Source organism: Onychomys torridus, chromosome 8, assembly GCF_903995425.1.
Source record: "Onychomys torridus chromosome 8, mOncTor1.1, whole genome shotgun sequence".
In the NCBI taxonomy this organism is placed as follows: domain Eukaryota; kingdom Metazoa; phylum Chordata; class Mammalia; order Rodentia; family Cricetidae; genus Onychomys; species Onychomys torridus.
In genome coordinates, this window is record NC_050450.1 from 84,473,168 (window position 1) to 84,496,364 (window position 23,197).

General features: G+C 50.3%; 1 protein-coding gene across 1 annotated transcript; it reads left to right on the plus strand.

Moving 5' to 3' along the window:
- The first annotated feature begins 18,464 nt into the window (after positions 1 to 18,464).
- Positions 18,465 to 20,584, plus strand: Hoxb3 (homeobox B3). The gene is made up of 2 exons (XM_036197274.1): positions 18,465 to 18,912; positions 19,746 to 20,584. The coding sequence occupies exons 1-2, from the start codon at positions 18,465 to 18,467 to the stop codon at positions 20,582 to 20,584; spliced, it is 1,287 nt and encodes a 428-aa protein (XP_036053167.1).
- Positions 20,585 to 23,197: the final 2,613 nt, after the last annotated feature.

Below are 23,197 nucleotides of genomic sequence, written 5' to 3' on the forward strand. Positions count from 1 at the left end.
AAGCGCTCAGCTCGCGCTCACTCGGGCGCTTGTTTATTTGAATGTGGACGGTTCCCAGGATCCGAAGGGTGTGCGCACTTTAACAACCTGGCTGGCTTCTCTTACCGGTCACCAAGGCTCTCCTCTTTCTTGTCTTTAAATATAATTTCTCCGTTTTAAGGATTGCTATCTTCGGTTTTAAAGATTGTCATTTCCTCATGTTCCAATTTATTCATTTATAGCCCTCCCCTCTCTCTCCCCCTCTCTCTCTATCCAGCTCTCTCTCTTCCTCCCTCCCTCCCTCTGTCCTATCACACACACACACACACACACACCCCGCCGTTTGTCTTTGGGGGAGCATTTTCCTTTTAATGGATTTGTAGCCAGGGACCTTGTAGACTTGCCCTCGCAGGAGACGGGAGCAGGCCTACATCAGCATTAGGCTGAATTCAATACCAGTCTGTGTTCAGGATCTGGACAATCAAAGCCGACTACCCCCCCTACAGAGTCTGAGCCCCGCCGGCGCCCCCTCCCCGTGGGGCTGGGGCAGAATTCCAGTACTTTCCGCAGGGGTCCTGCTGCCTCGAAACCTCCGTGGCACACGTGGGGAGACTGTGTCTTTGGGGTGGTTACATGAAGAGGTCCTTAACCTTCTTTGAGTCGCTTTTGGTTCAGACAAACCAGCGGAGACCCCTCATCCCTATCCCCCAGCTCTCCCACCCTACATTGCCTTTATTCTTTCCCATTACACGGATGCCCTGTCCGCCTGGTCGCAGCTACCCCAGAGCTGCCGAAGTAGATAAGGCTGGGAATGTTCAGCGCAGGGGCTTCTTAGGAATGCCTTTCTACTTCGTTTGCATCCCTCTGCCCCAACTATGCCCCCCTGCCCCAACTATGGACTCAGATTCACTTATAACTTGTGAAGTTTGGGGGTTGTTTGCTTTTGTTTATTCTTGAAGAGAAGGAGTCCGTACATCTCTCTCTCTCTCTCTCTCTCTCTCTCTCTCTCTCTCTCTCTCTCTCACACACACACACACACACACACACACACACACACACACACACACACACAGCATGGGTCTCTTCCATCCAAATGTTTACCACTTTAACGTGTATTATCCCCATCTTTCTCTCACTGATCAATCTCCATTGTCTGTTGATTGGAAGTCCAGAACACTAACACCTGGGAAATATAGACCCTAGGCTGCCAGGCAGGCTTCAAAGCGTTCCTTCTGGTTTTGTCCAGTCTTGTTTCGGCCCTTCAGCTACCTTCATTAGTGTATTTCAGAGACTGAGATGGGGTTGACATAGGTAGAATCTGGGTGTCTGCTTCTTTTGTATGGAAGCCGTGGTCCCTAGGTCTTTTGTCTCTGGAGCCTATTATCAAATCGCATTTAGTTCCCTATGGTAGTAACAATGCTAGGGGGAAAGTCCCCCTCCTGGTTTTTCTCTATCCTGGGAGCTTCAGAGTCACCTCCTCACGCTGTGTGTCTGACCTTTCAAAGGTACACTACAAAAGATCAAAAGGTGAATAAAAGCCCCAGAAGTCCCACTATGGTACATACAAGGTAGCAAGGACTTGCATGGAGTCTTCCTCGTCTGACTGTCTGTCGGTTCCCTTAGATACACTGTTGATGAGTTTGAAGAGAGTGAGTGGGTCCTGCTAAAATAAATACCCCAGTAGTAGGGGCACAGAATGGAGTTGGAAGGGGCTATCTATTCTAAAGGATACAACTAGGAAGCTGAGAAAAATCAGGGGCTTGGAGAAGGGCTCTATGCCCACCCCACCCCCACCCTGACGCCCCAGCAGACTATTCTGCACCTCTAGGAACTAAGCAGAAGCAGGAGGAGAAGGGAGAGAGGAGAGGTGGGCTGTGGGTAAGTGTGTGCCTGTGGGGGTAGGGAGTTAGAAGCAGAGTACTAGAGATGTGCTTGTGGGAGAGAGACCTTGCTACTATTCCATTGGTGGGTTGGGGGGAACCTATTTTACAGGAAAATTTCTCCTCATGAAGGGGAAGGTCATAGTGGTCCTTTGAGCCTGAAATCGAAAGACCCCCTTCCCCCTCCCGGTCACGTGATTCATTAAATAATTAATGCCGAGGTTGCAGAATAGATATGTATTCGTCAGGAAAATCGCAGGCTCGGTCTCCCTGTTTCTGACGTCCAATTCAACTGTCCTTTGAAAAACAAGCCTGTACCCTGAGAAAAAAGAGAGAGAGAGAGAGGGAGAGAGGGAGAGAGAGAGAAAAAGAAAGGGAGGCAGCAGTTAAACAGCCCCGCAGCTGGAGCCGCACCCGGGCTGGGGTACTGTAAGTAGAAGGGATTTTTCACTACCTACCGTGTCTTATATGTCCATGTAAATTTATTGTTTGTTATTAATGTTATTGTCGTAAAATGTGACAAATAGCCATCTTCATTTCCTGCCATTTCTCTTCACAGGATGCTCTCTGTTTATACCCATTGAGGCATTGCATAGAGATTTTAGGAATATTTCTCTCTCTCTCTCTCTCTCTCTCTCTCTCTCTCTCCTCCAACCTTTTTCTTGATTTATAGCAATATGGGTGTCAGCTTCTCAGCCAGCATGCCAACCATTGTGTGTGTGTGTGTGTGTGTGTGTGTGCATGTGCACTCACGCGTCTGCATGTGTTTGTGTGAGTGAGTTGTGTTGTTTATGGCTATGTCTTCGATAAATCATTTCTCACAGAAAATGATGGAGAAGCTGGGCTGGCTCTGTGGCTGGGAGAGAGTCATTCTTGGAGGCACTTCCTCTCTGCTCTGCTCCCAGGAGTTGGTTATTTCGGACAATTTACAGCAACGTATCAGCAGTTAATAGGAAAGCTCTGTAGCCGGAAGTTTTAAATTACAGCATCTGTAATGATCAATTAAGATGAGATTTGTATAAATTTGGTAAACCAGAAATGCCTCGTTGGCATATAAACCCAGTCAAAGATCATGACCTAATAGAAAAATGATATTTGCAAACCCTATAGAGGCAACATTCCAGCGGCAAATAATGCTGAATTCTGCTGCGATCACCCCCTCCCCCCCCCCCCCCCCCAGGAGTTTGGAATCTCTAACTCCAGTCCTGGGTGAATAAACACTACTCTGAAGGCAGAAGGAAGCTGGGGGCAAGAAAGGTGGAGGCATTGGAAGAAATTACAGGGCTTTAAGGCAAAGATTTTTGTATTTGATGGGGACTGAACAGAAATGCTGTGCAATTGGTAGGGGCAGGGAGAATTCCGTCAGGGTAGTAAAGCTGCATTTAAAGATTTGGTATGTATGGGGTTATTGAGGGTGGAGAAGGAGCTACCTAATTTGGGGGAGACAATGGAGGCTGGCAAAGGGTGAAGGGCAGGGAGACAAGCTGAGAAAGCCTTGGCTTCCCACCCTCCAGGCTAACAAAACAAGGAAGTGAATTCACACCCCAGGAGTCTCCCTTCAACCTACTGAAACAAAGAAAGTTTCCTGGGCAGTGAGAGACTCTCCTGTGTGTGTGTGTGTGTGTGTGTGTGTGTGTGTGTGTGTGTGTGTGTGTGTGTGTTTGCGGGCTTAAGTGGGAGAAGTTCTCTTAAGTTTTTACAGAAAGAAATATTTTAGGAATCAAGTGGTTCTGAAAAGTTGAAGAGTGTTCCAGAATATTGGGTGTGTTTCTTTGCCTTAACCCTCAACCAAAGACTGAGCAATTAGGGTGCATATCAAGAGGCGGGGGAACTGGTAACTTTCCCTTGGTCCTTTGTATGGACAAGAGGTAGCAGCTGGTCAAGAGCAAAATCAGATGTGTCAACTTTCTTCTTCTTCTTCTTCTTCTTCTTCTTCTTCTTCTTCTTCTTCTCCTCCTCCTCCTCCTCCTCCTCCTCCGTCTCTTTCTCTTCCTCCTCCTCTCCCTCCTCCTTCTTTCCCAGACAGAGTCCCTCAGTGTAGCCCTGGCTGTTCTGGAACTCCCTCTGTAGACCAGGCTGGCCTCGAACTCAGAGATCCACCTGCCTCTGCCTCCCGAGTACTGGGATTAAAGGCAGGCGCCACCACTGCCCAGCTCAGATGTGGCTTCTTGGGGACACCCTGTACTATGTCCCAAACTTGTGATGGATAAGATGCAGAGCCTTTGCCAAGTGATCCAGCCTGCCAGCTGCTCTTTCCTGACTGGAGTCAGGCCAGCTCACTTTATAGTCACTATTATCTGTGGTATTTAACTCTGCCTGCTAGTGTAAACCTTTGAGCAGGAAAATTAGAGTGATACTGTACAGGTGTTAATTATTCATGGCATCAGCCCCTCACGTAGTAGGCCCCAGCTTACGCAGCATCCAGGCCCCAGCTCACGCAGCATCCGGGAACTTACTCTACACTTTGCTCTGACAGTTGAGCCCTTGGCCCTCCTGGCTAACAGGAGATTTGAGGGTGAGGGGCTGGCAGGTCAAGCCTCCCAACTGGAGTCTGGGTAGAAAGAGATCTGGAGAGAAGAAAGCAGAGAACTGAGGCTGGGGTGTGCTTATCCAGATAAAAGGAAGTGGGAACAGTCTGGATTCAGAGACAACTCAACAATTGTGGGGCTAGCAATTATGGGGAGAGAGAATGGTTGGGAAAAGTATTCAAGAGTTGGGACCCCCAAACCTTTTAGTTCTATTCTCCATCTACACTTAAGTGTTAGGGAACCCCAGTGTGAGAGACAAGCGTATTTACTTTTCAACTAGTGTGTGTTTTTACATGTTCTTGTGTAAAGGTGAAGAAGGTATATTTACCCTCACTTGGTGCCCCAGAATTTAGGCCAGAATCTCGGGGTCTCTAAGAGGGAGTAAGACCCGTAAGTCCCTTCCTCCTTAAAAGGGGGAAGAATAAGAAGGAAAGATGGTGGAGCATCAGCTGCGCTAGCTTCCAAACTCAGCCTGCCTCAGAGCATAAAGAACAGAAGTGGGAAGCCGTCTATCTGTGGGAGCAGATCATAGCTAAGAGGCGGTTGGTGGCAGCTGGTCCTATGAACCCCTTCCCCCATGTTTCCAACTCTTCTTCTACTGACCCCCCTCTTCCCCCTTGCCACCTTTCCCTGTGAGATCTGCACCCCCACCTCCCCAGCATTTTCTTCTCTCTTATGACTTGCCTTTGTCTCCTCTGGCCCTGGGGAAAGGAGATGGCACCGATACCCCTCCCCCAGCTCTCATACAGACTTCCCCAGGAGACAAAACAAAGAGACCACCCTTTATTACTATTATCTTTCAGGCCTCTCTTAAAGCCCCTTGTGTGAGGCCTGGTGTTCCCCACTCAGGCATCTAGGCCTTTCCCCAAATCAGCAAGTTTGAGAAGACTGTATTGTTGCATGTATGTGTTTGCTTCATTTAGTCTTGATGCACCCCACCTCTTCTATCCCGAATCCCCCCCCCATCTGCTTTTATGCCACCTAGGGACAGAGTAACATGTATTTGGTGGACGGACAGACGGGACTCTAGTAAAGTTGCTGATCTGGTCTTTTCCCCAGCATGGGCTCATGTCCTCTTTCTCTGTACAGTGGTAGCATCTATCACTGTGCCTTTAAGATGCCAGGATGCTGGGCTCCTAACGTTTTAATGACCAGATGAGTGGGATAGAAAGAGGGAAAACAGCAGGCTCACTTTGGGGTGGGAAGTCAAGGCTGAACTCAAGGACGGGGTGATGGGAAGAGAGGAGACAAAGGCCAGTCAGTCATAGTCCCCTATGATTGTCCTTGAAGGACCAACTTGTAGGCACACACAACACAGTTAAATGAAAGAAGTGGAAGGAAGCTGTTCATTTCACCCTCTTCTCTCTAGAGGAGACTCTCAGAGACAGAGTAGACTCTCCCACAGAGGAAAGGTCCCCAAGATGAGAAGAGGGGCCTAAGGAGAAAGCCCAGAAGTGATTCCTGGAGATTCTCCGAAGTCCTTCCCAGGGCACAATTCAGATTCGCTGAGAGAGGCAGAGTGTGAGAAGACAAAAGGGTTTGTGAGAAAGGGAGTGACATACACAGACACAGACACACACACACACACACACACACACACACACACGGGAGAGGAGAGAAACACAGCCTAAACCCTTTGGAAACTAGACTCCTTCAGACACCATGAGCCATTCTCCAACCCTAGTACATTAAAGCCTTCTTTACAGGAAGTTGTCAAAGCTGAGACCGGCTTAGAAATTACTGCCTATAGAGTAGGCCCCAAACCGAGTGTATCTGGGATACAATCTGACATGCCAGGGGATGGCCAAGATGTTCTGGACACTCTAGTCTCCTCCATCCACCATTGGTACCTTAATCATTGGGATCTTTCCTAAAACAAATGCCTTCCCGGAGGGGAGATGGGAACAAGGCTCTGAAACCTGGGGTGAAGAATCCTCAGCTTCTCTTCCCTCCTGTGAATGTGGATTTTGTGTCTTTTTTTTTTTTTAAACTCTCTTCTGAAGCCAAGGAGGAGTTGATTTTAGAAGAACTTTCACCTCCAATCCACACCTCTTTCCTTAACCTTCTAATTCAACAAACGGATGCTTCCTTTTCTGATCTCCTCCCTCCCCCATCTTTCAGGAAAGAAAAAGAAAAGGGGAAAGTTCCAGCTTAAGGAGCTTTAGAAAGCCTGAAAGGGAAATGGAAAAGGAAGGAAGGAAGGAAGAAAGAAAGAAAGAAAGAAAGAAAGAAAGAAAGAAAGCCATCCTTTTGGCCCCCTAGTCCTTCCCAGTACCTCTGTAGCTCAAGCTCTCCTTCCTGCACAGTACCCCACCCCCTCCTGCCCTGCCCAGGACCGTCTCCCTTTCCCTCCCTTCTCTTTCGGGTTGGACATATGGAACCCATTTCGCTGGTGACATTGAAGAGCCGCCGGTGCGCCCGCCTTCCGCCATGGCGCCCCCGAGGCCCCTGCGCCTCTCCGTGGCCCTGTCAGTCGCCACTCCTTTTGCCGGGCGACTCGGTCAACTTTCAGGTCGGGTACCGCACTGGCCTGGGATTCCCGCAGCTGGGCGCAGGCCTTGCTGGGACCGCGGCCCGCCGCCTCCGGAACATCCCTAGCCAAGAGCCCTGCGCCCCGGCCCTGCAAGCCGAACAAAGCCGGGGGAGGCGGGGGCGGGGCGCGAGCTGGCCTCTACCCCCACCCCAGCACGGCGGGGTGCTCCCGGGGCCGAGGGACCAGGATGTGGCCGGCCCAAGCGCATCCCCAGCCGGGACCGAGGGTCCCCGGGGCTGGCGGTCAGCTCCCGCCTGTTCTCTGCACTGCTGCGGCGGGCACCCTAGTCTGAGACCGCGCAGGTAAGTGAGCGGTGTTCAGTCCAGCGCCCTGGGACCGGTGGGTGTGGAGAGGGGGACAAGGATATCCCCTGTCCTCAGTCAGCATCTGAATTCGAGACAAAGATCAGAGCAACTTAGAGGAGGTGTCGTGGGACTGAGAGTGTGGTCCAGGGCCCTAGTGTGTAGGGCGAATGTACAGGAATGTGGAAGTGTACCTGTGGGTAGACAAGATCCGACCAGGATTTGAGGAACTCTCAGGTTCAGGATGGATAGAGACTCTGGAGGGTTTTCCAGCGGGTGGGGATGGGAGCTGTGGGTGGTGAGAGATATGTGAGGCTGGGCCTGGCTCCCACAGCCCAGCTGCCACCGTGGTCCAGCCCTTTAGCACCTAGGAGTTATTTGAAGCTGAAATTACAAGGGCTTTCGCTGAGGCTGGGTGTTAAGCTGAGAATGTAGGAGAGGGCTTGATTTATGGCTTTCGGAGAAGCTGTGTTTACTATCTGCCTGCTCTGGAAACCAAAAACCAAACAGAGAAGAGGCGGGAGAGGCCCTTTTCCTTGGAGTGGGAGGCGATGCCAGGCTGATGCACTGGGATTAATTTTCTCAGATGTGAAGAGATCCTAGGCATCACCTCTTTACAGGCAAAGGGTGTGGTGCTTCTGTGAGGCAATAAGGAGTGTGCAGAGACACACTTGTGGAGATGTGTTCATGTATTGTGGGAGTGGGTCTGCACACTGGGGCATATATATATATATATATATATATATGCCCCGATTGCAATTTGCTTGGATGTGTTACAGTTACATAAAATCAGTTAGTGAGAGTGGAATCCCAGGGAGCCAGGAGTGAGTGAGTCTGTGTGTGCTCTGCTCCTGGCACTTTGGGATGGGGTAGCATTGGATACCATTCACCTGCCCCTTTAAGTTGTCCACAGGGTACTGCTGCTTCTGCCCAGTCTTTCTTTCTTCTCAAAGTCACAGGCAGCAAAGGCTGCTGGTCCAGGCCTCTGGCCACCGTTCCTCTTCCTCTCCATATGTACCTGCCTGCCCACACCCACGCTGCCTCCTCTTCACTTTGGATCTCTAACTTTGTAGTAGGACACTAAGAGCTGAGCATATTTGCTTGGGTGAAGGGGTGTGGGGACACATGGTGTATGTAGTAAGGGAAATGGTGGGGGCATGATTGGAGTCTGGCTTTTGGAAGGGTTGGATCCTATTATTACTGCGCACATTTTTCCAGTCTCTGTTGGGGGGGGGTGTCAAATGACCATGATCAAAAAGCAGGAATCATGTAGGATGGTGGGGGTGGGGGGGGGAAACATTTTGACCCTAGATAGTTATTTCCGCAGGCCAACTAGTGGCTCTTGTGTCTTGTCCAGACACCGGCTTTGCCTGCAAATTGTTTTGCATTAAATTTTCTCAGCCACAGAATTATCTTTCCTCGCCTCCAGCTAAACTTGCATTTTTCCACCAGACACTTGGGCCCGAACCAATGAAATCTGAGAGGAAGCGGCTGGGCCCTAAGTGGCCGTAATTTAATTGATTTTATCATAAATCATCAACTTGATGAAGAACCCGAGGTTTCAGTGAAGTAAATTGATATTAATGGGAGTTTCTTGAAATGCAAACCCACTGCATTGTTGGGGCATCTCGAGCTGAGAAGGTAGATTACATGTTTCTCAAGGGCTGGGAGCTCGACCTGGAGCTTGGAGCAGCTTGGGGTGGGTGTGGAGAGAATCAGGCTTGGAGGGGCAGCTGCCTGCAGATGGATCTCTGGGGGAACACGGCAGAGAAAGGAACTTTGTTGGGATGGGAGCAAATTCTGGCTGTGAGGACAGCCCCCAACTCATTGACCATCCTAGAAATGCTGGTTGTCAACTGAGGAGTGGGGGGGGGGGGCAGGCAACAGGGGAAGCTGGTAGGTGTGTGGGCAGAGGTGGGGGTATGGGGTGAGAAGGCCAGACTGGTACAATGGGCTCATTGATGCCTGGTTAAAAATTGCCAGGTTGAAGCCTTCCTCCTTTAATTATACAAATTAATTATTTACTGCTCAGATCGTTGCATCCAAAAATAGCACTTTTGATTTGGTAATGAGGGTAGAAAACAGGCCATCCTCCACCAGAAGAGGAGCAGTGAGATGTAGTATTTCTGTGAGCTAGAGAGGACCAAGACTGGGGTGTGTGCTCAGTGGTAAGAGAATAAACATGTAAATCCCAAGAGGAAGTATTTTGCATCTGATAACAATGGCCATGGTACACTTATTGTCTGAACTCAGTTTATTATTGCTTATTGTTACTGATATTTACATATTTACACGACACAGAGAATTACAAATGTTCAGCCTGAAAGAGAACCTTGGAGATCATTTAGCCTAATCCTCCTCCTCCATACAAATACCTTGGATTTAAAGAAGAGCACACTGAGGCCTGAGGAGTGCTCTGCTTCAAGTCACACAGCCAAGCTTCCATAACTAAAGTCTGAGTCACCTAGTGCTCAAGCTGTGTAGCAAAAATAACTCAAGATCAATTTATTTTCCACTCTGGGCCTCACTTTCCCTCTCTGCTACAATGGCAGAGTTGGACTGGACACCCCATGTTCAGTCTGCTCTTGAGTACCTCTCTGTATCTCCATCCTTTATGGGATGCAGCTTAGAGGCAACTTCGTGTATGTCCTGGAGTTCTGTGGGCATCTGACTGTAGAAGTTACTGCAGGATGTGTTTGCAAAATTCTGAGTTTGTCTTTGCTTGTACCTCTGGAAAATAAGTCTTCTGGACTGTCTTTTCAAAGAGTCCCTGTTCTCAACAGAAGGGAAGGCCAGGTGAAGAGCAGCGGCAACAGATGGATGACTAGGTAGTTGAACTGAACTAGGATTGGCACAGGGTCTAAGGCAGACAGGCAGACAGGTGTTAGCCCCACCAAACAAGACTCTTCGTGTCAGATGCTAAGCTGAGGCTGGAGTCATCCAGAATTCAGTGGTTTGGAGTTCTGAGGTTCCTCTTCTCACCCTAGCCCAAGACCTGAATTGTGGATTTACAGTTTAGAATCTGTGAAAAAAGGGTTCAGCTTCCCCACAGATTCACCCCTGACCCCTGGACACTTAGACCTTCTGTATCTGGGACAGGGCATCTGTAGTTGGCCCTAGCACCATGCTGACTGTCCTTCCAGGGTGACTAGGACAGAGAAAGCTCCCTACTTGGTTTTTGCTCTGTTTTCCTTCTCCTCTTCCAACTGCAGAGACATACAGCTTGAGGGCAGCTTCTCAGATGCACAACTGTGTGAAGGGCAATTTCCTGTGGGATCCAGGCTATAAGGAGGGTGGAAAGGTTGAGGAGAGTTCTAAGGTGCCCAGGGAAGTGTGGCTTGGGATATCAATTCCGAGGCAGGAGATGGAGAGAGCTAGACAACAAATTTCATCTTTAGAAATCCTAGGCACTGCTCAGATAACCCAGTCCTCCAAGCCTATTTTAAGAGAGAAAGTCTCATATATATATATATGACTGCCAGACCCAGACTCTGGCCCTGTCCCATTGTGACTTTGGCATTTTATATTTGGAGGCCTTCCACTGATTGGCCATTAATCCAGTGAGTTATTGTCTGCTAAACAGAGGTCATTGGGAGAGAGACATCCAATCTGTCAGGAGAGACCCTGCCTGCCAGCCCCATGAAGTGGACTGAGCCCTTCGGCCAGGCCAGTCTTGCTATGATACCCCCCCCTTCCCTCTCTCCTTCCCTCCCCTCTTTCCTCCCCCAGCTGTCCAGGATTCACAAGTGTCTCCCCCATCTCCCCTCTGCCTGTCCACCCTGCCTACCTTTGTCTCCACACTGGGTAGGGGTGGGGTTTGCCAGGGCTGAGCGGCTAGATGTCCCTGAGTCAGAAACAGATCTTTCAATACCAAAGAGCCTGCTTGCTTGCTGCTGATGTCACCCCAGGATTGTGGGCCCATCATTATTTGGTTCAGGAGGCTTCCACAGGCACCCAGGAGACCTCATAGGTCCTTGTAGTCTTTCTGCCTCTTTCTTTCTGCCTCACTCCTCTTCTCCTCAGGCCGGAGTAGGGTGGCACAGCCTGGATTTTCTTTTCTTCTCTCATGGGGACAGGCCTTCTCTCCTCCCTCTTGGAGTTATCATCAGCTGTCTCTACACCCGCCTTGGGGAAAGCGCTCAGATCCTCTCCTTCCTTTGTTCCTTCCCACTCAAGCATTTTTAGAGAGCCAGGGAGGAGGGACTAGTCTACAAAGCCATCTTCATTAATGATACCTCCTTTTACAAACCTTTAAGCTTTAAAGTCTTTATTGATAGTTAAGAGGAGATGGAGACGTGCATGTGCATGAACTTTACAGTACTCAGTGGCTGCCACAAAGTTGGATGGCCACACTAGAAAAGAGCGTGGGACAGGGAACCCAGACAAGGGTGAGCAAAGAGCAAATTGCTAAACCACCAGCCTCATCTCCAGCAGGTCCAGAGGGCCTGAGAAGTTTTCTTCTGTTTAAGCTGAGATCGGGACCCTGGGTCACCAGAAACTGAGAGCAGAAACGGGTTTAGAGGAGCTAGCCCTGCTTGCCCTTACTGAGATAAATTTTGTTTACTCTTCGATGGATTTTTGGGGGGATGGGTAGGGGTAATTGCACTGAGGTTCACAAGGGTGGGCAGCCAGTGACTGACCACTCAAAGGTTGCTTACAGTGAGTGCTCCTGCTCACCCATTACTGAGTACCTAGGAGAATTCGGGGGAAGAGAGGGCCAGAGCTCTCACTCTGTCTCTACGAGAGAGAAAGGATGTCTGTGAAGGGGGATGCTTTCCCGCAGTTTTTTGTTTGTTTTTTACACTTATTATTAATTTTTGTCTTTATTAGTTCACATTAGCTGCCTGTCTCTTAATTTTTTCACTTTTCCTCTTTCCTCTTTCTTTCTTTCTCCTCTGACAAAGTTACGAAGTTCTCTGACTCAAGAAGAAAATTGGTCTGTCTCTAACTACCCCTAAATCAGGCCGGCTATCCTACATGTCTTCTGTCAGACCTCAGAGACCACCTACCCTCAGACCCTTCTGAGGTCCTCAAGCTCCTTACCCTGCCTTTGTTTCTTAAACTTGAAAAGACTCCTAATCTTTCTGACCAAAAAACGCTCCCTCACAGCTGCTGGCATGGTCCCCTCTGTACCCTGCCTTCTCCCAGCTTCACGGGGCAGCTCCCTGTGGCCCAGAAAAAAAGGCAAGCAAGAAACCAAAGGAGGCTCTAAATGGGTGCTGTTTTCAAGAATTGGTCAGGAAACCTTAGATTCAGTCCCTACCCCACTCGGGGGTGCATAGCTTCTGGAACTTTCTCCCAACTCTGTTTCTGGGTCCCCAGATCCCCCTTTGGCTCCCATCCCCAGATACCTCTCTTCATCCACAAGGGACAAAGAAGGCTTGGGCAGAGAGGGCTTTGGCTCACTCTGGAGCGCTTTCCCAGAGCAGCTCCACTTAAGGCTGCAGTGGTTAGTTAGGTCACACTGCAGGCTCTGTGGTTATTCCTTCAGACAGAGTTTGTGCAGTCGCGAAGATAACCAGATACTTTTCTCAATTTCATGATAACTGTCCCTAGCCAGTGGTGGGAACTTTTAGAGGAGATAGAGAGTCTGAAGTACATTAAAAAAAAAAAAAAAAACTTTTTATTTTAGGGAACTAGAGAAAAGAGTTAGTTGTCTAAGTTCCCCGAAACCTCTGGAAGCACCATTGGCCTGAGCTGCTGACCCATCAGGCCTAAAATTCTTTGGCATCTTACCCTTTAGATCTCTTACCAGAGTTGTTGGGTACCAGAACAGTTCCTCCGGAGGCTCCTGGCTTGAGCCCCAACACTTCAACGTTTTTTTTCTTGAGACTATTAATAAAACAGCAAATTGGTTCCCACCTTCTCTACTTAACCCCTCAACTCCCATCTACACCCAGCCACCAAGTCTCTAAGGAACTACCAACTCTGGGCAGACAGCAGGATCCCAGGTATCACACCTAGGGTTCTGCATGTGACTCCTGTTGCTGAAGGCCACAGGTTCCTTTTGTGTTAACAGACCCCAGAAAACCAATCGCTACAGCCAATTTGAAGTGATTTGATGGGCTTAGACATAGTGGGGGGGGGGGGCGCTGGAAGCCAGGCACCATCCCCCTTTTCACTCCTAAAGAACAGCTTTTGAGTGGGGAAGGGGGTAAGGGAGCTCTTGCTGGAGTCAGACCAACGGTGCTCCCCGGGAAGGGAGACAATAGCAGGAGATGTCTCACCTTTGTTCCCCCAGTGCCAGGGCCTTTCCTGGTGCATCCAGATGGCAAAAACCGAGTGTCCCAATCACAAATCAGCACAGGGTCCTGGCTGGATGTGTCTACCCGAAGTTAAGAGAACCAGTTTCCAAGCCGTCTGTCCACATAGAAAAGAGACACACCAGCAGCCTCCTCGTCAGCCCCTAAGTCCCGAGTCAGCAGTTAGGCAGCCTGCACCCCCTGGGCTTGAAGAAATGGCCTGTGCTCTTTTTTGTGTGTTTTGCCTCTACCGCCAATGGCTCTTTCCCCACCCCCTGCCCCAAATTTGCAGACACCTACATTCCTGGCTCCGGTCTTCCTCCTCCAGGCCTCCTCCAGGCCTCCTCCTTGCCTTTGCTTGCCCTGCTCAAACACACCCTAAGAAAACTTTGAGCTTTTGTAACCTTCTTCACTTGTGCCAAGAGTCATAAATCTTGCCACGCAGAGCGGAGCCGTAGGAGAGAAACAAGCAGGTTTGCCCCGAGTAGTCATCATCATCTTCTTCTTCCATTCTGTCTGCCAGTGCATTTAAAAGGAAGCCCTTCTGGAGTTCTTCTCAGGGGTACAAATGTCCTTCTCACCTCCTACTCACCTCCTAGCCCCTTCTGCCTGTCCCGAGGTGAGAATCTTCACAGAAATTACTCAGTGAAGTTCTCAGAGCCCTTCTCCTGACCGTCTGTCTGGAGCTCAAGCTACACCACGGGGTCTTTCCTTTTGTCAACCTCCCATCAACCTACTCCCCCTGCAAGATGTTCTGGGTTTTTTAATCATCACTCACCGCTAGTTGTCTGTTCTCAAAAAAAAAAAAAAAAAAAAAAAAAAACAACCCACCAAAACGGGGGGGGGGGGGATATGTGAAAAAAGTCAGGCCTTGCCCCCTCCCCCATTAGAGACTGGGCATGGGGAGATTTAGGGGGTTGGGATGGAGAGGATGGAGAAGAGAGAAGGATCAGGAACTGAGAGATTCAGCAAGAGGGCCTGAGACTCAGCCAGCAGATTCCTTTAAAAAAAAAAAAAAAAAAAAGTCCCTGTGTGCCCACCATGAATGAGGACAGGAGAGGCACCCAGCGCCCCTGGCCCAGCCAGGCCAGCCTCTGACTAGGTCTCCAGAGGCCACTTCTCGGATTAGCATAATGGTCCAGTAGAGAGGCCTGAGTGGGGCGGGGTGTGTGTGTGGGGGGGCAAACTGTAAACTCCACCAGCTTTCTCTGCATTTTGTTCTCTTCCTCTCCCATCTCAATGTAAAAAAATTTACCTGTTTTTAAAACAAAACAAGACAAGACCACCTTCTACTTTCTTTGCTTCGCACTCTTATTTGGGGGAGGGGTACTCCCCCCCCCCCCCCAGCGCTCATCACCACAATCACCTTCCTTCCTTATCAGGCAGGCATCTATGCTTGCTAAAGGGGGAGAGGTGGGGGGGGGGTGAGCTAGTGTGTGTGTGTGTCTGTGTGTGTGTGTCTGTGTCTCTCTCTGTGTGTGTCTGTGTGGTTTTTTTCCCTGTGCAAAAGCAGAGGCCATTGTTACGGAGAGTAGGGCGTACCAGTCTTATAGGGCAACCACACTGTGGCGGCTTGGCCGAGCTGAAGCCCGGAGCTGGATTCTCGGCAGCCGAGCCTCCCAGCACCTTTTGGTCTGCTATTTTTTCCCCGCTCCCCTACCCCTCCCTCCTGCGCACCCCCGCTCCAAAGCCGAGTGAATTGAAGCGGACGCCGCGCGGCTCCTCTGGCCGGTCTGCCCCTCGGGCTCCCCAGCCGGGGTGGCTTTGGGGAGGGGGGGCGACGCAGCTTTAAACAGTGGTCTTTTTTTCCTTTGCCTTCAAGGAGGGGAGATTTCTCGCCTGCCGCTCGCGCTGAGGCTCGATGTGAATATATATTATGTCTGCCTGTTCTCCCCTCGTCGGTGGCTAAGGTAAGCCGGACTGAAATAGGCTATCAGTTTGTGAATGGCGGAGAGTATGTCTCAATGATTTATGGCCCATATGACTCCAATCTCGGTTCAAGAAGAGTTCACAAGCTTTAAGCTTCCTTCCACGCAGCGACTGACTCTCTCTCTCTCTCTCTCTCTCTCTCTCTCTCTCTCTCTCTCTCTCTCCTCTCTCCCCCTCCCTCCCTCCCTCTCTCCCTCCCTCTCTCTCTCTCTCTCTCTCTCTCTCTCTCTCTCTCCCCCTTCTCTCCTTTTCCGCTCTCTTCTTTTCCAGTAGCCAAGTCTAAGGCTGAATCCCCTCGCCCCCGTTTGCTAAGAAGAGCCGAACCTTTTTCTTTCCCTTTCTTATTCTTTTATTTTTTCTTCCTTTCATTATTTTTTTTAAAGTCCTGGAAGGTGGCCTATCTTCTCTCCTGGGGTTTCTCCGGCTATTGTTACCCTTCCTGGCTCTCCCAGGAGTGTGTCTGGAAAGGTGGGGTTCTGGAGGGAGGCTTGCCTCCCTTCTCTAGCGAGACCCTGAGAGGAAGCCGGGAACCACTGTCTCCCTCCCACCCTTCCGAAGAGCCATATGGAGCCTGAATTTTTCCAACATGGAGGCAAGGGAAATAGACATGTTTGGCTGGGTAGAGCGGTTCCCCACCCCCTCTTCTGGATCCCAGCTCTCAGATCCCCGCGGCACCGTCCCTTCCCTTACTGTCCCCGTTAGGCAGGCCTCTGCGCCTTCCAGCCTGGAACCTTGCTGGGCAAAGTCCCGGAGCAGAGTTGCTAAGGCGCCTTTTAATTCGGTTACCTCTAGCGCCAAACTTGCCGCCGCGGCTCGGGCCCGGGCCCGGCCCGGTGTGCTTGGAACCTGCCGCAGCTAACCAGTTCGGCGTCCCGATCGGTTTCTCCTCGCTTCCTTGAGCCTGAGCAGGAGGCTGGTAGCTTCTCTCCAGCCACCGAGGCAGCAGCGGCCAGACAGCCTGCCAGCAGCGGCAGCTGGAGGCTCTCCGAATCCACAAACCTTCCTGGCCCTGTCTCACCGCCAGCCAGCGGAGTCTCCATTCTTTCCTATCACGTCTCTGGCTCCTTCGCTGCCCACACTCGCCTAGCCTCTTGTCGTGCGATGGTTTGGGGCTTATTGCTGGGGGAGCGACAGAAATTTCAGCCCCAGGCGTCTAGTCAAATTACTAGGTTTTTATTTATTACTATTATTATTACCACCACCGTCATCATTATTCCTGGAACAATCATTTAGACTAAATAAAGCCAGGGCCCAGCCAGCTAACCCCCTCCAACGTTTTTTATTTCATTCTCTTTTCTATCTATTAATAACAATCTCAACTGATGCCGGTTAATTAATTCTCCCTTTCAGCCAGGGCTGCTCCGAAGCTAATTTTGGTTAAATCATCAGAGGCTAATGGTAATAATAATAAAGGGATTGGGTCAGCCTGGTCAATTGAACTCCAGTACTCCCTGGAAGGAAGGACCTGCTGCTTAGCAGACCCATGTGTATTAACAGAAACAAAAATTTCTCGGAATCCAATCGGAACTCAGAGCTACATCAGCTCCCTTTTAGGTGTAAATCTGGCAGCGTTTATGTGCAAGGGGCACACTCCACCGGCATATTCTTTCATTTTATTTTTACTGACTTAAGTTTTCTTTGGAGTTGACCAGCTGGGCTGAAATGATATTTTAAGTTCTTCCAAAAGCACATGACACAGAAAGGATCAGTCTGGAGGTTTTAGGGACGTACCCACCCACTGAGGGCTGGAGAAGACACAGAGAAAGGGGCGATACAGTCAGAAATCTGGGACCAAATACAAAATCTCCTGACACGGTCAAGCTTTATTTTTCTGGTGCACTTTTGAAAGGCTGTATTAAAATAGTGAGCATAATCTTATTTATTTATTTATTTGTTGTTTATTTATTTTATTTTATGCTGTTGGGAACCTCAGTAAACAGCCCCGCTTCCAAACCCAGAGAAGAATAGTGCTCACATTGTTTTATGAGTCTTTTTCATCCTGAATAAATTTCCCCCCACCTCAGTAGAAAAATTCCAGCAGTTGTGCAATCTTTTCTTTTTCTTTTTACTTTTTTCCTGAGAAAGAAAAGAACACAGTCTATTATGGAAAGGTTGGGGGAGACTCAAGCCAAATGGTCGGGTAGCACCAACCGGTCTTGCCTGGGAAATCAAAACAACCAGGGTCCATTTGGAGGCTCCACAGGGGCCGCTGGCTGCTAGGTCCCGAGCTTGCCTGAGCCAAGACTGGAGGATGATGGTCCCTGCAGATGGGACATAGATGGATGAAGCTTGGTTCCATTGGCTCTGAGGGTTAAAAATCTTCAGGAATTTTCTACCTTAGGCTGTTATGATCTTCCTGGAGGGAAGGGTCCCAGATGAACTTGCTTTTCAGTCTGGCTTGGGTCCAAGATCTGCAAGTTCCTTCCAGGCTAGACTTTGCTTAGGTGGAAGGATCTGGAGAGAGAAGAGGCAGAGGCCTCTTCACTGGGAGGAGGGCCTCCAAGATTCTTTTATTTTGGAATCTGATAGTGCCCCCTCCCTGGAACTGCCCTTTCCCAGAGTTGGGGGAGGTAAGTAGAAATTGTAGGAAAGGTCAGAGGGGCTGGTGTAGCAGGAGGGAAGGAAGGAGCAATGGTATCCTATTCCTAAGCATTCCCCAAAGGAGTACAATTCTTTAAAAAAAAAAAAAAAAAAAGAAATGAAAATCAGTGTTTTGTTTTATTTTGTTTTTCCTTTAAAATTAAAGTTGAAGCAAGAAGCATCCATGTCAGGTCAGATACTTGGGCCCAGCGTCTGCTGCAGAAAGACTGGCGAGAAGAGATGAAAAAAATCCCTATTGATGTCAGTTCCCTTTTTAGTTCCTAAGATGGATTCGAGGCCCAGTCCTCTTCTCCCCGTGTGTCTCTTCTCTCGCCCCGCAGGTCAGCCGCTTGGAACAGACCCCGGGAGGAGGGGGGCAGAAAGGGGAGGGGGGTCCGGCGTGTCACGTGACCCCCAGGGGTGCCAATGTCCGGTCGTGAGGGTATCAGGCCCTTGCAAGTTGCCACCCACTGCCCGGGCCTCGCCCAGCGATGCAGAAAGCCACCTACTACGACAACACGGCAGCTGCGCTCTTCGGAGGCTACTCCTCGTATCCTGGCAGCAATGGTTTCGGCTACGACGGGCCTCCCCAGGCCCCCTTTCAGGCCGCTACGCACCTGGAGGGTGACTACCAGCGCTCAGCGTGTTCCCTGCAGTCCCTGGGCAATGCCGCCCCACATGCCAAGAGCAAGGAGCTCAACGGCAGCTGCATGAGGCCCGGCCTGGCCCCAGAGCCCCTGCCCGCCCCGCCGGGCTCACCCCCACCCAGCGCCGCACCTACCAGTACCACTAGCAACAGCAATAACGGGAGCGGGCCCAGCAAAAGCGGCCCCCCCAAGTGCGGTCCCGGCTCCAACTCTACCCTCACCAAACAGATATTCCCCTGGATGAAAGAGTCGAGGCAAACGTCCAAGCTGAAAAACAGCTCCCCCGGCACAGGTACCAGCTCTCTGCCTTCACCATCAGCTTTTGTCCAGTCCAGGAATGTCACTGTTATTCTAGCATTCGACCCCTAGGCGCCCACAAGGCGCCTGGGAACAATATTAGGTGGCTGCCATCCGCCCCCCCTCCCCCGTACCTCTTACCACCTGACGACCTCTGACCCTGCCAACACCCAGTCCCTCCAGCCCTCCTCCGCCTGGATTTCCAAGAATTTCCAGGAGGTGGGAAGGTTGGCCTCAGAGCCCTTCCTTCCAAGGCCGAATCGCCTGGAGGGCACAGAGTCATCAAGGATAGATTATTATTAAGTATGATTATTGTGGGTATTAATCACCATCGCTCAGGAGGCCTGGGGTCCTGGCCTTCAGCCACCGCAGTCTCTAGTGACACACTTCCAGGCCCTGCCCACCCGTGTCCAGTTCCCCCAAGGTGTTTTCAGTCACCCATCCTGTAAAAAGGACGGTCAGAATGAGGAGATCATCTCAGACTTGGATTTGGATATATGGGGAGGGGTGCGCGCACACGCAAAAATCTAACCCTAAATAAATGGCCACGCAGCCCTGTCTGTGTGACATGATCAAATTTTCATAAGCTGGGGCAGTGAGAGGAGAACAGGTCTCTTAATAAATGCCACTATTATAGAGTGTCCGCTAATGCGGCGGGAGGTGGGAGGGGGGTGTTGGGGAGGAGGCGGGGACGCGAAGGGGAGGGTGGCGGGGGCTCCGGAGTCCAGACCTGGATTTATTAAGAAACGATGCATTCAATTTCGGCGTGTTCAGTAATTATCTTTTATTTCATTTTCTCCCCTTCCCACTCCTCCCCCTCGGGTCCAGCAGAAGGTTGTGGCGGCGGCGGCGGCGGTGGCAGCGGCGGCGGTAGCAGCGGCGGGGGCGGCAGTGGCGGCGGGGGAGGGGACAAGAGCCCCCCGGGGTCGGCGGCGTCCAAGCGGGCCCGGACGGCGTACACAAGCGCGCAGCTGGTTGAGCTGGAGAAAGAGTTCCACTTCAACCGCTACTTGTGCCGGCCGCGCCGCGTGGAGATGGCCAATCTGCTGAACCTCAGCGAGCGCCAGATCAAGATCTGGTTCCAGAACCGCCGCATGAAATACAAGAAAGACCAGAAGGCCAAAGGGCTGGCCTCGTCGTCTGGGGGTCCCTCTCCGGCCGGCAGCCCCCCACAGCCCATGCAGTCCACGGCCGGCTTCATGAACGCCTTACACTCCATGACTCCCAGCTATGACAGCCCGTCCCCGCCAGCCTTCGGCAAAGGCCACCAGAATGCCTACACGCTGCCCTCCAACTACCAGCCCCCTCTCAAGGGTTGCGGCGCCCCGCAGAAGTACCCTCCTACCCCGGCGCCCGAGTACGAGCCCCACGTCCTCCAAGCCAACGGGGGCGCCTATGGGACGCCCACCATGCAGGGCAGCCCGGTGTACGTGGGCGGGGGTGGCTATGCGGATCCGCTGCCGCCCCCTGCCGGCCCCTCCCTCTACGGCCTCAATCACCTTTCCCACCACCCTTCGGGGAACCTGGACTACAACGGGGCGCCCTCTATGGCCCCCAGCCAGCATCACGGACCCTGTGATCCTCACCCCACCTACACAGACCTCTCCTCTCACCACGCACCACCTCAGGGTAGAATCCAAGAAGCGCCCAAATTGACACACCTGTGATGTGAGGGGCGGGTGGGGGGTGTGGGGTAGGGGCGAGATCAATGGCCAGGGAGGTGGTGGAGCTGGTGGTGGGGGCAGTCTGGAGGCCTGGAAGAGGTGTGTGTGTGGGTGGTTGCAGGCTTCCAGAAACCAGACAGGCCTGGGGCGCCTTCCCCTCTCCCTGGCCTGATTCCTCCACGCCTGGTTCCATCTGTCCTCCCACCCCCTTGGAAAGGAACCCACAGCAGGTTGGAGGCGACCACATCAATCCCAGGGCTCCAGCACTACCGAGCTGGGATTTCAGATTGGAGAGGGAGGAGCTGGGATTTCAGATTGGAGAGGGAGTCGGGTAGACAAACCAAGATAGGCAAGCAGGGCAGAGAAGCACATTCAAAACTTAAGGCTTGGCTTTCATTAACCAACCAACCAACTTACCTTCCATCTCTGTGGGCAATTCCCCCAGATCTTGATTTTTTTTGTCCCCTCTTTCATTCTCCTTATGAAAAAAATAAGAAAACACATTTAAATCTAAGGGCACAAAGTGTTTCCTTTCCACACCCTTAAAGCCTCAATTTGCCCCCATCTATTAGGGGCTTCCTGCCATGCCCACCATTTGTAGCTCCATGATTTTCTGATCTAAGGACATAGCTATACCCCACCCCTATTGATTACAAGTTTCAGAGGGCTCAGGGATGGTGAGAGATCCTGAAAGTTAGAGCTGCCTATAATATAAATAGATATATTTTTTTCTTTTAAGGAAAAGTTAAGAGGCTAAGGCAGGCAAAGGTGTCAGGACTGAGGTCTGCCTGCTCCGCAGCCTCTCAGCTCCCACCCCATCCCACTCTCCCTCCACGGAAAGCAATCCACACGGAGCTCTCCACTTTCCTTTTTCTTCTGTTACTCTCTTGACTTAATGTGAAAACAGGGTATATTTGAACAAACTGTCTGTCCTCAGCAGGGGCTGCAGCGGGGCCTGTGAACCTTGCTCCAGCCCCTGGCAGGACGCTCTAGTTGCACTTGGAGTTTACATTTTAATGGATATTAAAAAAAAAAAAAAAAAAAAAAAAAACCAACTGTGAGAGATGCCTGGGCCTGCAAAAGTCCAGCTTCGCTCAAAAAGCGTGTGTTCTAGTGAACATTTTCATATATATTTATTGGTTATAGCCTGTTAAAATATTTTCTTTTTTTGTATTATTTATCCCCCCTACATTATGTATTTATATGAGGAACAAAAAAGGAAAACAATGTACTTTTTTAGTATTTACTTGTTATAAAAGATGTGTTTCCTGTCATGTAAAACCAACTATTTCCGTTTTTGTTGTATTCTAGACAAGAGCTGTAGATTTATGTTAAACTCGTACTTATGAGCAATTGTAATTAGTTCTAAAAGGCATGAACTCAGCTCCTAATGGTCACTGTATAGTCCTGAATTTGTAGACTTAGAGTTAATTCTCTCTTGGAACTTTCTTTGTTCTTCTGTAGTTACCCCCCCCCCCTTAGTTAAAAGGGTTGTCTGTCAAAACAATTCTTGAATAAACTTTCTGTTATCAATTTTATCTTGTCCTGGTAGTCTGATTCAGATTGCAGAGAAAAGGCTCCAATTGCCAAGTGTCCCCTAAGAGAAGGGCATTGAAGATACTTTTCCTGTCTTTTTGTCTACTGCTCAGGCCCCTGTCTCCCTCCCCAGCCTTTCCTCCCGGCTTAAACTCGGTTTTTGACATTCATAACAGTCTAGACCATTCTGCCAAGTGCTGCAGCAAAGGTTTAAGTAACAAGTTGGGGAAAGGAAGGGAATCTTGGGCTGTCTGTTTAGCTTCTTTGCCTCTGTTTTCCTCAGTCCTTGGCCTGCCTTCTTTCTTTGACCAGCACCTCTAGGCATCTCTCTGCCCATGTCCAACCAAATCAAAATCTAGCTTATTACTGCTTCTTCCAGGCAACCTAAACTTCATGGTTCTCTTCCGGAGCTACAAGGAGGCTGTCACGTGACCCGAAGCCCAACCACCATTGGGTCTAAAATGAAAACAAAGGAAAATGATTAATCTGGGGAAAAAAACAACAACAAACCCAGGCCTAGACTTCTCAGGTCAAGCCTTAGAACTGCAGCAAAATCAAATCATTTGATGAAGCCCAGGGCAAAGGCAGAGGAGGCCAGTTTGATTTCTCTTGCCAGGGAAAGGGAGAAGGAAGCCAGCGAAGCTGCTGAAACCAAGCGTAAATAAAATGGTCCCCAGGCTAGTGTGAGGCTCTGTTTCCGAGACCCTCGGAAGAACTTCATTTCTTAGTCCTGGCTCCATAAAAGTTTTATCACATTGGAGCGAGGATAGAGAGGGTCTGTCAAAGATGAAATGTCACCACCGCATCTCGGTATCCGATGAGAGCGAGGAGACAGGGAGGCTGAAATATGGAGCTAATTCCTTCAAAGAGAAGCGATGGCTGCTTGCTGAAGAGTTACATAATTCTAATTGTAAGCGTTGCACCCGCATTGCTTAATTAGGAGCATATATTTGGTGGTAGTGGTGATATGGGGGGTGGGGTGGGGTGAGAATCGTTCCAGGCCCTCAGCTTTAAAGCGAGGGCTGATTTTCATTTTTATGTTGCATCCTGGCAGTCCAAGGTTAGTAATTACAGTCTTTA

Bases quoted from the DNA above. Each gene is read 5' to 3' on its own strand.
- Hoxb3 (XM_036197274.1), top strand. From the start codon at position 18,465: ATGCAGAAAGCCACCTACTACGACAACACGGCAGCTGCGCTCTTCGGA. The intron at 18,913-19,745 runs GTACCAGCTCTC...CCTCGGGTCCAG, and splicing joins AAACAGCTCCCCCGGCACAG to CAGAAGGTTGTGGCGGCGGC.